Genomic DNA, 13,872 nt, shown 5'->3' on the forward strand with positions numbered 1-13,872 from the left:
AAACCAAGTGAAAAAGGTCGGGATGCAGTGCGAAAGAGAAGCATAGTGCCCCCAGACACTGCCCCCTGGCGCAAAGATTTCAAAATATCTGGACAAATAGGTGAACTCGGACAAAAAGATAAACTCACATTTCCTAATTTGGTCAGACAGATAGAAAGTGGGCTCAGTAAAGGCTACCAGGGGGATGATATCATCGATGCAGTGGTTCGTGCCATAACACCAGGTCTGCAGTTGAGAAGCTACCTCGAAGGGAAAGAAAATCTTACCCTAACTTCTTTACGAAGGATTCTCCGATCTCACTATCAAGAGAGAGGAGCCACTGAGTTGTATAAGCAGCTCTCATCGGAAGTGCAGACTAATAAAGAGTCCCCACAGAAATTTCTACTGCGTGCAATGGATCTTCGTCAAAGGATTCTTTTTGCATCTCAAGAAGCTGAATCAGGGGTGAAGTATGATCCCACGTTGGTCCAGAGTTTATTCCTGCACACAGTTCTGACGGGGTTACAGAGTGACAATGTAAAGAGTGACATGCAACCTTTCCTCCTGCTAACCACCACATCAGATGAAGTACTGTTAGAAAAATTAAACATGGCATGTGCAAATGAAAAAGAGCGACAGGAAAAAAAGAAAAATGCTGCTGCACGGGTGACAACGCTGAACACTGTCCAGGTAGATGACACACCAGTCCCGATTGGGAAGAAGACAGTCTTAAAGCAGAATACTGTTACTGTGCCGAATGAACTCCTTTCAGAGATCAAAGAGATGAGGTCAGAGATGATGCTGTTAAAAGAGCTGCGTGCAGAAGTGTCCCAGATCAAAGAGACTATTCAGAAACCAACAGCCACTTCTCAGCCCACCAGCGGAGGACCTGAACGCCTGCCTGACCACTACCCTGAACAGGTCGCCTTCACTCCACCTTCACAATATCAGGTAGATCCACCAGCCAGGCACTACTACACCCAGCACTCCCCATCAGCTCTTCAGCAGTACCACCCAGCACCAGGGCCCAGGCCGATGAGGGGGGCAGCACAGTTCCAGCAGCGGTTCGCCCCTCCGCAGTACTACATGCCCCGTCGCCCTCAGCCCAGGTGTTATTCTTGTATTCAGACAGGTGAAGAATATTGTCAGCACTGTTTTAAATGTGGAAGTAGTGAACATTTCAGAGCAGGCTGCAAAGCACAGAACTCAGCTAGGAACCATGCTTTAAACTAGAAAGGGTTACTCCAGTGGGACATGGTGTGACCACAGAGACAGATAGGTCCCAGTGTTACAGTGGTGCTATGAAAATGGAATGTAAGCCCCACACACGTGGCCCCGTTCAGAAGAGACATAAGCAGTCATTTGTCGAGCGTACAGATAAGAACCAGTGTGGCAAATTACCTTCGGTCAGGGAGTTAGTGGGAAAGAAATGTCTTATTCGGTGCTTTTTGGGTAACAAAAGGGTTGAAGCACTCTGGGACTCGGGGTCCCAGGTGTGTGCTGTAGATGAGTTATGGAAACAAACAAACTTACCTGACGTGTCATTGAAAAATGTGAATGAACTTATTGACCCTGATAACACTCTCAATATTGTGGCAGCTAATGGAACGGATATGCCTTATGTAGGATGGCTTGAGATATCATTTAAACTTGGTGCTAATGATCCAGGGCTACTTGTACCAGTATTAGTACTAAAAGGTGACCAGCAACAGTGTCCTATCATAGGGTTTAATGTCATTGAGCGTCTTGTGTTAGATAGCCTCTCTAATGAGTCACAAACAGGGGATACAGAAAAGCTCTTGAAATCGGTTAGACTAGCTTTTCCCCACCTTAAGCGCAATAAAGCTGCCACTTTCATAAAAGCAGTTAGTCTGGGACAAGCACATGAGTACCGTGTAAAAACAACAAATGACAGATTCACTATAGCCAGGCATAGCTCACTTATTATTCCATGCAAAGTACAGGCTAAGCCCTTTAAGGAAGATGTTACATTGGTTTTTGAGCCAAGTGAAAACCCACAGTGGCCAGATGGCCTCGAGCTTTGTGACTCGTTGGTCTCAGTTAAGGCAGGTTCCATCCCTAGGATAGTTGTTAGTGTCCAGAACCCTACTAATCATGATATTAGGTTTCCAGTAAAGGCTATTATTGGTACAGTGCAGTCGGTAGGGTCTGTCTACCCAGCTAACATATTTAAAAGGGACCTTCCTTCAGTGGTTGTCAATGAGGTCCATGTCCAGAATACCACCATCGCTCTCAGTGAGCAGTGGGACCCCCCAATTGACCTTTCTCATTTGGACGAAGATAAGAGAAAGACCGTTCAGCAGATGTTGAGAGAGGAATCGGCATCATTTTCAAAATCGGACGACGACATAGGGTGTGTGGAAAACCTACAAATGGACATTTTGTTGAAAGACACTGAGCCTGTTTCAAAGACATATATGTCTGTCCCAAAGCCAATGTACAGAGAGGTGAAAGACTATTTACAGGACTTGATAGCGCAGGGGTGGGTGGAAAAGTCCACTTCCTCCTACTCATCCCCTGTCGTCTGTGTCAAGAAAAAAGATGGTACACTGCGCTTATGTATTGATTACAGAGAGCTGAACCGGAAAACACACCCTGACCGGCACCCCATCCCACGGGTACAGGACGTGGTGGATAGCCTTGGGGGTAACACCATCTTCTCGCTGCTGGACCAAGGCAAAGCATACCACCAGGGGTTCATGTCCAAAGGGAGCCGACACCTGACTGCCTTCGTGACCCCTTGGGGCCTTTATGAATGGATTCGAATTCCGTTTGGACTCATGAATGCACCAGCAGCGTTCCAGCGGTGTATGGAACAATGTCTGGAGGGGTTACGGGACGAAATATGTGTCCCCTATCTTGATGACATTCTTGTTTTCAGCGGGACATTTGACAACCACGTTGAGGACGTCAGACGAGTGTTGCGACGTCTCAGGGAAAATGGAATAAAACTCAAAGCCCGAAAGTGTGACCTCTTTAAGCCGGAAGTGAGGTACCTCGGCAGGATTGTCTCTGCTGAGGGGAGCAGAATGGACCCGGCAGATACAGCAGCAGTGCGTGCCCTGAAAAACAAGCAGCCAGGCACTGTCGGTGAGCTTCGAGCCATTTTGGGACTATTAAGCTATTATAGGCAATACATCAAAGATTTCTCTTGTATCGCTAGTCCCTTGTATGCTTTGCTTAAAGCCCCTCTGAATGTTGAGACTCAGCAGCATCAAAGACAAAAATGGAAAGTGAGACATAACAGTGTGTCTTCCAACACACGTATTGAGTGGAGTGATGAGCATCAGTCAGTGTTAGAGCAGCTAATAGACTGTTTAGTTCAACCACCAGTTTTAGGTTTTCCTGACTTCGCGCATCCTTTCATTTTGCATACAGATGCCTCTAACCGGGGTTTAGGTGCTGTGTTGTACCAAAGACAAAATGGCAAACTTCGCGTGATAGCCTATGGCTCTCGGACATTGACTGCAGCTGAGAAGAATTATAATTTACACTCGGGCAAGTTGGAATTTTTGGCGCTTAAGTGGGCGATCACAGACAAGTTTCGTGATTATTTGTACTATGCACCATTCTTCACTGTGTATAGTGACAATAATCCACTCACGTATGTACTGTCGACTGCTAAGTTAAATGCAACTGGGTGCAGGTGGGTCGAACTTTCTGATTTTAATTTTACTGTTAAATATCGTCCCGGTAAGGAAAATGTTGATGCAGACAGTTTATCTAGGATGCCCCTTGATATGGTAACATATATGGAAGGATGTACAAAAGAAATGTCATATGATGCTGTGAGTGCTGCCGTACAAGCGGTTGACCAACAGAACGAGTCTAGTGCAGCTTGGTCTATGGGAATCTCAGCTATGTGTGCCGAGGTGTCACTAAACACACCGATAGCCCCATTGACTGTTGGACAGATCAAGCTAGATCAAGAGACTGACCCCATTATAGGACATATTATTAGATACAAACTGGCGGAGACGAAACCGCTAGGTACTGAACTAAGAAAGCATTGTCCTCAAGTTGTTTGTCTTGTGAGGGAATGGGACAAGCTACACTTTAATGACAGAGGTGTTTTGTACAGAAAAACGGCAAACAGAACCCAACTACTGCTTCCTGAAAAACACAAGGTGACAGTGTTAAAAGAGCTGCATGATGAAATGGGCCACCATGGTGTAGAAAGGACTCTTTCCCTTGTAAGGGATCGTTTTTACTGGCCCTTTATGCAAAAAGAAATAGAGGACTATGTACTGAGAGAGTGTGTGTGCCTAAAACACAAAAAGCCCAACCGTGAGACCAGAGCCCCTCTTACTAATATTGTGACTACTCAGCCTTTTGAACTTGTCTCCGTTGACTTTTTGCATCTTGACAAATGTAAGGGTGGTTATGAATACGTGCTTGTGCTAGTAGACCATTTTACACGTTTCGCTCAAGTTTATGCTACAACGTCCAAAGCTGGCAAAACAGCGGCAGACAAAATCTTTAATGACTATGCTTTAAAGTTTGGGTTCCCCCTTCGAATTCACCATGATCAGGGTGGTGAATTTGAAAATCAACTTTTTGCTCAACTGAAGGAATATTGTGGGGTTGCGGGTTCAAGGACAACCCCCTACCATCCACAGGGAAATGGACAAGTTGAACGATTTAATCGAACACTGATCCAGATGTTAAAGACACTGACAGAGAAACAAAAGAGTAACTGGAAAGACTCACTAAACAAACTCGTTTATGCTTACAACTGTACCAAAAGTGAGGTGGCAGGGTTCTCACCTTTTTACTTACTTTATGGACGTTCACCACGTTTGCCAGTTGATATGTTGTTTAGTTTGAATCCAGACTCGAACCAGGGTGAAACGAACCAGGGTGAAACCAACCAGAAGGACTATGTGAAGAAGTGGAAACAGGGCATGGAGGAAGCGTATGCGATCACGCAAGAAAATAACAACAAAGCTGCTGCCAGGAGTAAGAGACTATATGACAGTAAACTAAAGTATTCTACCCTGTTGCCCGGTGATCGTGTTCTGGTTCGAAACTTAACCCCACGTGGAGGTTCAGGCAAACTGAGAAACCACTGGGAGGATGTTGTTCATACAGTGGTTCGTCAAGTCAGCCAAGACATTCCAGTTTATGAGCTGAAACCTGAGAGGGGGAAGGGCAGATCTAGGATACTCCACCGCAATCTCTTGCTGCCATGTGATCATTTGCCATTAGAGACTTCACTACAGTCCCAGTCCAAGGAAAAGTCCACTCGGCAACGACCGAACAAGATGCCGGAAATGGATCCGGAAGAGGATGATGAGGAGGATGAGTATTATCCAGTGTTGCATCGCCAGAGCACCCGACCAGACTCACCAGAACCGCGGGACGTGAGCTTCGTGGAGACAACCCACCATGATGACAATCAACTGGGGAATGAACTGCCGGGGACAGAGCCGGGAGCTGTGGAAGTTGACCAACCTCAGGAGGGCAACATTGGTCCGGAAAATGATGCACCTGTGACGGTGTGTCCCCCTTTTCCCCAGCCAACCCCCAGTAATCCTGATATTGGGGGAAATCAACGGCCACGACGAGAACACAGGAGACCCAAGGTATTCACGTATGATCGCCTTGGTTCGCCATCTTGTTACAATGTAGGGACAGTACCATATCATGGTGAACAGACAATGCCTTGGATGTATGGCGCACACCCCTATCATGCCACGAAATACTACAGAAATGGTTAATCGACACTTCGGTTTAATAGAACAGTGAGATGGAAACAAGAAGACCCCGATGAGCCCTGTATAAGTAAAACGGAATGTATGAAAAGAGTTCCAGTCTGTGAATTGTTGATTGTTATAATGTAAACAGAATGTATGAAAAGAGTCCCAGTCTGTAAACTGTTCATTATTATAGTTCATATTTGGATGCAGTTCATAATACCGTGCGTCATTGTTTTGGGCACGTCGTCCAGCGTATTTATGTATTTACTAGTACATATGTTGGGGACAACATCTATTTTGAGGGGGAGTATGTGACAGGTTGTAAATTATCGTATTTCCTATTTTGGTTACATTCGCGTAGTTCTATTGGTTTACAAATGATATATATCGAAAATGTTTATTTAAACATGGAACGCCTGCTTCGGTTCATGTTTCGTGTCGGACCGATTTAGATCGTTGGACCGGAAATTGTTGTGCGCGTACGTTTGCATTAGATCGGGGCATTCGAAGTAAACCACTGTTGAGTCAAGACGTATCACATTGCTTGTCTTGTGGTTTTTTTCTGGATCCCACAACACCGTATCTCCCTTACTATAGTGGAGAGCGCAACACACACTCCGCTTCAGAAAAGGCGTAAATTTGCAAGCGTCTTGAAATCCGGAAATAGTCACCGTCTCACAGAGCAACGATCGGCAAATATCAGCACAATACTCATGCACCTCCTTCCCACCCTCGCCCCAATGTGCGAGACGTTCGCTTTGAAACACAACTCTGCTGACTGAGCACAGATGATCTATCTCAGCAGGCTGTGTAATGTTTATAGACTGTGAAAAGAATCCATGAAGTCCAAGACTGATAAATCACATCTCAAACACTTTTCTTTCTTCGCACACCCACCCTCAACCTTGTCTCTCTTCCAAATGCTTCTCTTGCCATCTCAAGTAAAGACGAACACCCTTCATCTTGTGTTTTTTTGTGGTTTGATTGGAGAGAGCATTCCATCTGAGAGGGGAGGTTACGAGAGATACAAAAAAAATGTCTTAAAGATACTTGCCGTGAAATCATTCAACAATCTTCTTTTATCTTCATTCAAAATTACACTTTTGGGATCCCTTTTTCTGTCGATGTAGCGCTATTTTACTGTCATTAATGCAGGTGGGTGTTTAACTGCACAGATTAATGACCGAATTTACAGTCTTCCTCTGAGAATTGCCTGAGAAATGAAGTGAAAAGTTACACACGATGGTTTGTTCCAAGCAGACAGTTTCCAATGAGCTACTGTTAAATGCACATTGATGTCACCGCACTCTTTGCTGGCTCTGTATGTACGCACACAAACCCTCGACTGTGATTGACTTCAGAAAATGACACAGTTTACAGCAGCACACTCCACAACTTTGGCAACTTTACATTCTAATTTTTCTTTCATTCAGGGATGTTTTGGATCGTTTTAAACCATGGCTTCTTTGTGCTGCATTTTATTAACGAATTGTATTTTACAATATTGGCCGAATTGTTTTCCAGTACTTTACTGCTTATGGTGTTTTAGTTTATCCCTTTGCGCTTGGCCTATAAAAGACCTTTTCACTAGTCCCTGGGAAGGCTTCTATACAAATACTTCTTCACTAGAATAGTATTTCTGGGGGTAGTAGGGGGTTGTAGAAATTATAATGTGTTAAGGACAAAAATTCTATGGAGACTCCCTCTTAGCGCATGGCTGAGCTACTTAAATTTCCATCTCATCTGGCTGAAATTGTCATGAAAATTATTGATTTTGTGCAAGTCTGAAAATACAGCTAGTAATTATTCACTCATAGTCTATTACTATACTTTGATTTTTATTGTGGAAGGAATTCCAATAGGAAGACCCCAAACAATCATGTACAGTAGTTGACTCTTTAGGTAAAAATCAAAACATATTAAAGACATTTACTATGGATATAATAATTACAGAGGCTGGACGGTTGTTTTTTTCTGTTTAAATAAATGTGCTGTTCAGATGGGAAGTGACAGTAAAGTGAGCAGAGAAAGTTCTGGACTGCTCCTTGCCCTGCTACTCTCACCGGGCCATGCAAATCGGGCGCTAATGCAAATTGGCCTGCCAATGCTAGAACTAAATGGTAAAACGATCCTGAGTCCTTGTCACCTCCACTCATGTCACAGACATACAAAAGTGTGGCTCAGTTGTCTGGGCCATGTGGCTGGTTCCCATTACCGCCTGCTGCAACCAAATAGCTTGGAAGGCCATTGCGGGACAGCAAAATGGACGATCACACCAGCTTAAACATGCATGGCAAAGAGCCACAGTGGTGAAAAATATCTAAAGAGAAACTCAAAGAACTTTATCTTTAAATAGCCGACATCAGTACATGTGAAGCAGGGTTGTCTCACTCATTTTTTGCCGCAGGCCACATTGTAGTCACGGTTTCCTCTCAAGGCCCGTTATGAATTTGGCAAAACCATGAGAATGTTTAATCCCCTCCACATATTACATATAGAACGCACAACAAATTAATACAAAACAATTTGTTTGACGTCAGGAATAATGACTGTTATTGTGGTGTACATACGACAATTTAAAATTTTGGTTCAGACTTTAGCAAGCATCATGGCACTTGACATGCTTAATTTTCTTTGCGGGCCAAATAAAATGATAAGGGTGGGCCAGATTTGGCCCCCTGGGCATTGACTTTGACACCTGTGGTGTAAAGCTTTATACATCTGCACATATAGGAGGACACTGAACTCGAACATTCAAAATAATGAAATTGGTTCGGTCTCATAAAATACAAAACAACCAATTTAATTCTGTCCTGTTATCAAATAATGCCCTTTGCTTTTTTTCCTTTTATGGAACTATTTCTTTTTTAAGTATCCATAATTTCAAAATATAATTAGGCAGTATCTAATCAAATGAAGTAATATCAAGATCAAGATTTCTGTCGATCATTTCCAATAGAATATTGGTGGTGATTACTCGATTTCATATATGCTGTAGTTGACAAACCCACAATAAAATATGGGTGCAGTTAAATGTCAAACTGGAGCCCAAGTGTTTCAAATATCGACAAGATGACTTTACAGGGCCTCAAACGGATTTTCTCTAACGTGTGTGTGTGTGGGGGGGGGGGGTGAGGGGGGGGGGGCGACCCCTAACGGATGAGACAGGAAGCTAAAGGTCACGCTGAGAGGAGACACTGGACACATCAAACGAAGAAATGTGCGGTCTCTGGAGGATCACAAAGACGGCGGGTTGCACAGAATCATGACTTTGACCTTTTTTTCGCTGGGTATACTTTCAAAAAATCATACAGAATGTGACTAACTTTACACGGGTTGCGTTTTTGCCTTTGTGTGTCCTCAGTCAATGTGATGCTGGTAACAGGAATTTCATCAAAATCGCCCTTTTTTCCTTGAAAGCTTAGTCTAAAACTATTAAAAGCGGGGGGGGTGAAAATTTTGCAGAGAAAAATAAGGAATTGTTTTTGTGTTTTTTTGTTGTTGTAATTATAATCATTTTTCAGGCATACACGTGGTGTTTATATGTTGAAAATTTTCACCGGATGTTGTTCATTTTTAATGATGAATACTTTTCTATATCATTCAAATAAAATATTATATGGGAGATCGTGATTGACATAGATGGCCAAGCTAATGTAACATTTGAGTAATTTCGATAGGACATTAAAAGTTGCCTTGAGATTCCAGGTCTTTAGAATAAAATAATATAAAATAATATAATCACGCTGCCTTTCACATTGACAAGGCCTCAACGAATAGAGCACGGGTGAATAAATAAATAAATAAATAAATAGGCCTTTAACATCTTTACAAACACAAACAAATTTATAATACAGTTGCCGTCGTGAATTAAGAATTATAAAAACTACTGTCGATTACATGATTTTATGGTCACATATTTAACTGTACGCATAAAAAGAAGAGAAAACATGTAGTGTGTCTCCATCCATCCGTCGAAGCAAGTAAAAGGCACGATCTTTGTGTATCTGCGCAGCTTCGATCCGTGCATTTTCTTTACATAAAATGAAATATGTAAATTGACAACGGCGTGAATTTCAACTTTTTGCGCTTTCTTAGAATCGGTTTTTCTCTGGTCCTTTTTTAAACGAGCATCAATTTTAAATACATTATCCAATTAGATTACGACGGATTTACCCCACATTTTTCATGTCACACTTTTAATTTTATTTTGATGTTTTTTTTTCTTCCCGGTAACACCGTTCGTCTCTCTGCCGTTGGTCCTCGCTTTTCATCCTCAAACGAGGGTCAAAGTTTTATTCTACCCCCTCATCGGTGCAATTAAACGTAAGTGGGGCCAACGAGCCGCACTACGAAAGTACGAAAACATGCAACACGATCTTTTAGGCTAAAAAAAGAAAAAAAGACGACGCTCGTCTCTCGATCTCACTCCAAAACGTTTGGAGAGATTCACGATACATGTCAAGGCAACATTCCTTGAATTCACTGCACGAGACGCACTGCAGCATCCTCCGCCAACTCCATTTCGAGAGGCTGCTCGACCGAGATATGAAGCCGGGGCCCACTCACCATAGCAGGGAAGTCTCTCCGCCTCGCGCCCGCCCTCCCGATGCCGCTCACCTTCCTCTGGGGGTGTTTTACAAGCGGACCTGTAGGTAAAGAGGTGGAATTGGTTGAAAGCAGCGTGGTCTGCAGCTGAGATGGCGTCCAATGAGCGGCCCTCCTCCTGGAACGGACTCCGCGATTTGTCTCCGTAAGCGTGACCTTTATGGGCTTGCACGAAGGCAACGGGGCTGTATTTGGTGTCAGGGGATGGGAAAGTCCTCAAGTGCTCCGTTTGCTGCTCCCGAGTTTGTACTGCAGAAGGACTATAAAATGCATCCATGGAGGTCATGTCTCTCCTGTATGGGCCGCAGGTCTGCTCAAGGTGAAAACTTCTTCCTTCCTTCCTTTCTCTCTCTCTCTCTCTCTCTCTCTCTCTCTCTCTCTCTCTCTCTCTCTCTCTCTCTCTCTCTCTCTCTCTCTCTCTCTCTCTCTCTCTCTCTCTCTCTCTCTCCAGTTCTCTTTGAAGAGGGAAGCTGCACTTATAAGAGCGCACATGTGCGTGAACACGCTCTTGCCCCCTCCTCTATAATCCACACGCACGTACACTTCCAAGCATGGGCCTACAGCAGCTGGCTTTGGTTATAGAACCATAGAGAACTTTTCCAGGAACACTGTCGTTGAGCAAAAAAAAAAACCTTAGGTCTGAGGATGAGGTGGAGAAGAGAGCGAGTCGATGAGGATGACCTCCTGCTTCTGAGTCTTATACCAAGTGCCGGTGACAAAGACCCGCTGGGGCCTTTATTAGTGGGGAAACTATTGGGAGGGAAAGGGGGGGTGCTGTCAAAAGGGCGTGACACGTGACATTCATTGAGTAGCGAGCCAAAAAAAACACATCCCGTGAATGATGGCGGGAGGGACACGATTTCATGCTTCATTAAGGGCCACCGGCCTCTCGACACTGTGTCTCACATACGTCTGAACCACGAGGATGTAATTACTTTATTCGTTGTGATTTGCATTCAAGAGATTTATTTTGGTAGTCTACATACACTTGGTCCCCTCTAAGATGCACGTGATGAGTTTTTGCACCGTTTGTGCTTAGCACTTCTTTTTTAATAATGCAGATTAAAAAAATATTCACTGTAGCACATCCGATTTTTCATTTTTCTATAAACCCCTTAATGACGTTTCATTAAAAACCTTTTTACTCATCAAAATATATTATTATTATTATTATTATTATTATTATTATTATTATTATTATTATTATTATTATACCACTACTACTACTACTACTACTACTACCAATAATAATAATAATAATAATAATAATAATAATAATAATAATAATAATAATAGTCTACTACTAATATGACTACTACTAATAATAATAATTATAATTTTAAAATTGTAATTATTGAAATCATAATCTACTACAACTACTACTACTACTACTACTACTACTATTACTATTACTACTAATAATAATAATAATTATTATTATTATGACTACTACTATTATTATTGTTATAATCATATTATTGTCATTATTATCATCATAATATTCTGCTACTACCACTACTACTACTACTACTACTACCAATAATAATAATAATAATAATAATAATAATAATAATAATAATAATAATAATAATAATAATTAAAAAAAACTCTGATGTGCTAGAGAAGATTCAGAATGCAATCATCTGAGTACCTATGCTTGAATCGTCCTGTTATGAATTTCTATGTTGTTGTTTTTTAACAGATACTCAAGTGTCCTGCCATGTTATTATATGTTAATTAAAAACATGACAGTGTAAAATGAAGAGTAAAGATTATAGTGGCAGAACTTAAAATAACAAATCAACAGACCTGCACAATAAACATCAACTTTTGATCGCAGAGTGTTTTTTTTTTTACATTGCTTGACCCCAAACTTTCATCCAATTAGGTGAGATGGATCTAAAGTGACAAGCAAAACATTGTAAAACATGTTATAAATCTATCATCATTTGGGGTGGATAGCTCACATGAATGGCTCGATTCCGACTCAATGGCCACATCTTAAGCTGCTGGATATGCCTTTACCTTAAGTCATCTGGAATCAGATCCGGTCTCCTGCAACATGTATCAGGATTTCGGAAGTAGATATATCAGTCAGGGGGGAAAATAATATTCCAGCTGGATCATTCATTCAGAATAATGCCAGATATATATTATCATGTTCTTGGCCAAAGTGAAGTCAGGAAACGTAACCAAATACTTCTATAACTAATTTCGCAAATAGATTTGTAAATTGAAATGTTAGGGTGTCAATATTTTGGGATGTATGACATCCAATATACAATTAGATTTATTATAATGCACAACAGAACAGTTGAAACTTAGCATCAAAAACAGGGTGTGAAAAGATCTGTATTTACTGTCATTGTGTAACGAGTTGACATTGGCAAAATAGCTTTGAGTCCATCCATCCATCCATCCATCCATCCATCCATCCATCCATCCATCCATCCATCCATCCATCCATCCATCCATCCATCCATCCATCCATCCATCCATCCATTTGACAGACTGCTTTATCCTCCTTAAGGTTGCTGGAAGTGCTGGAGCCTATCCCAGCCATCTTCGGGCACTAGGCGGAGACACAGTGAATTGGTTACCAGCCAATCGCAGGGCACACAGAGACAAACAACTATTTGCTTGCACACTCACACCTAGGGACAATTTCAGGAGTTCAGTCAGCCTGCCATGCATGTTTTTGAAATTTGGGAGGAAACCGGAGGAAACTCACACGGACCCGGAGAGAAAGCTTTAAGTTCCAATGTTAAAAAATAAATAAATACGTGGCGTATAGTTTCACAGATTACCATCAAACAGTCACAGAATTATTGTCTGCATGTCAGCAGCAGGACTCAACGCAATGAAAAATCTGAATCGTGTGTAATTTGTCAAGGAGCTCCAACTTAAAAAAAAAGACAAAATACATATATGTTACATTTTCAATCACTGGGTCTTTCATAAATAATTCTCCCACACTTTTTAAGCAACGGACATACACTATTTGAAAGGTTTTACTTTGAAGGAGGATAATATACTGTACATGCTAAATGACTTTGGGCAAGAGGGAGAATACACACTGTCAAAACACTGCCAAACGTGCAATAGTGCATACAAACATGTTCACGTGACACTAAAGTTCACCCAAAAATAATGTTTTGAGTCACTTTCAGTAGTGTAAAAGAAAATAAGGGTTAGCTAACCTCTGAGGTTTCACTGTGGTCTAAGTGCAGGGAGGGGCCATTGGGACATGGGGCCTCATGCTGAGTGGCCCCTTGATATGTACAGCAGAGTCCCAATTTAGTATTATTATTTTTTAAAACAAACAAACCCCCAAAATACTTCAAATAACACAGAGAAACAACCAATAGATGTTTCCATTAAAAATGATGGGGTAGATGGAGGTGGGGATTGTAGAAAAAAACACCAAAATTAAAATATTGAAAAAAACTAGTTTTTTGTCAATCCACAAGTCTACTTATTTGCAGGTGCCAAACTGCAAACAACAGTTGTGGACTCTTAAGGACTGCAAAGCGTTCTCTGTTGGCCTAAAAATATCTGAATCACT

The 13,872-nt window shown here is 41.9% G+C and overlaps 1 protein-coding gene across 1 annotated transcript in view; it reads right to left on the reverse strand.

Moving 5' to 3' along the window:
- The window catches only part of LOC148900380 (homeobox protein aristaless-like 4), a 30,091-nt gene extending 19,414 nt beyond the window's left edge, over positions 1 to 10,677 (reverse strand). Inside the window, exon 1 of the mRNA XM_088992028.1 lies at positions 10,269 to 10,677. Within this exon, the coding sequence (XP_088848154.1) occupies positions 10,269 to 10,593 (325 nt within the window). The 5' untranslated portion in view covers positions 10,594 to 10,677. The remainder of the gene's footprint in view (positions 1 to 10,268) is intronic.
- Between the last annotated feature and the right edge of the window lie 3,195 nt (positions 10,678 to 13,872).

The sequence above is a fragment of the Hippocampus bargibanti genome, linkage group LG03 (genome assembly GCF_051943395.1).
Source record: "Hippocampus bargibanti isolate YZ-2025 linkage group LG03, ASM5194339v1, whole genome shotgun sequence".
Classification (NCBI taxonomy): domain Eukaryota; kingdom Metazoa; phylum Chordata; class Actinopteri; order Syngnathiformes; family Syngnathidae; genus Hippocampus; species Hippocampus bargibanti.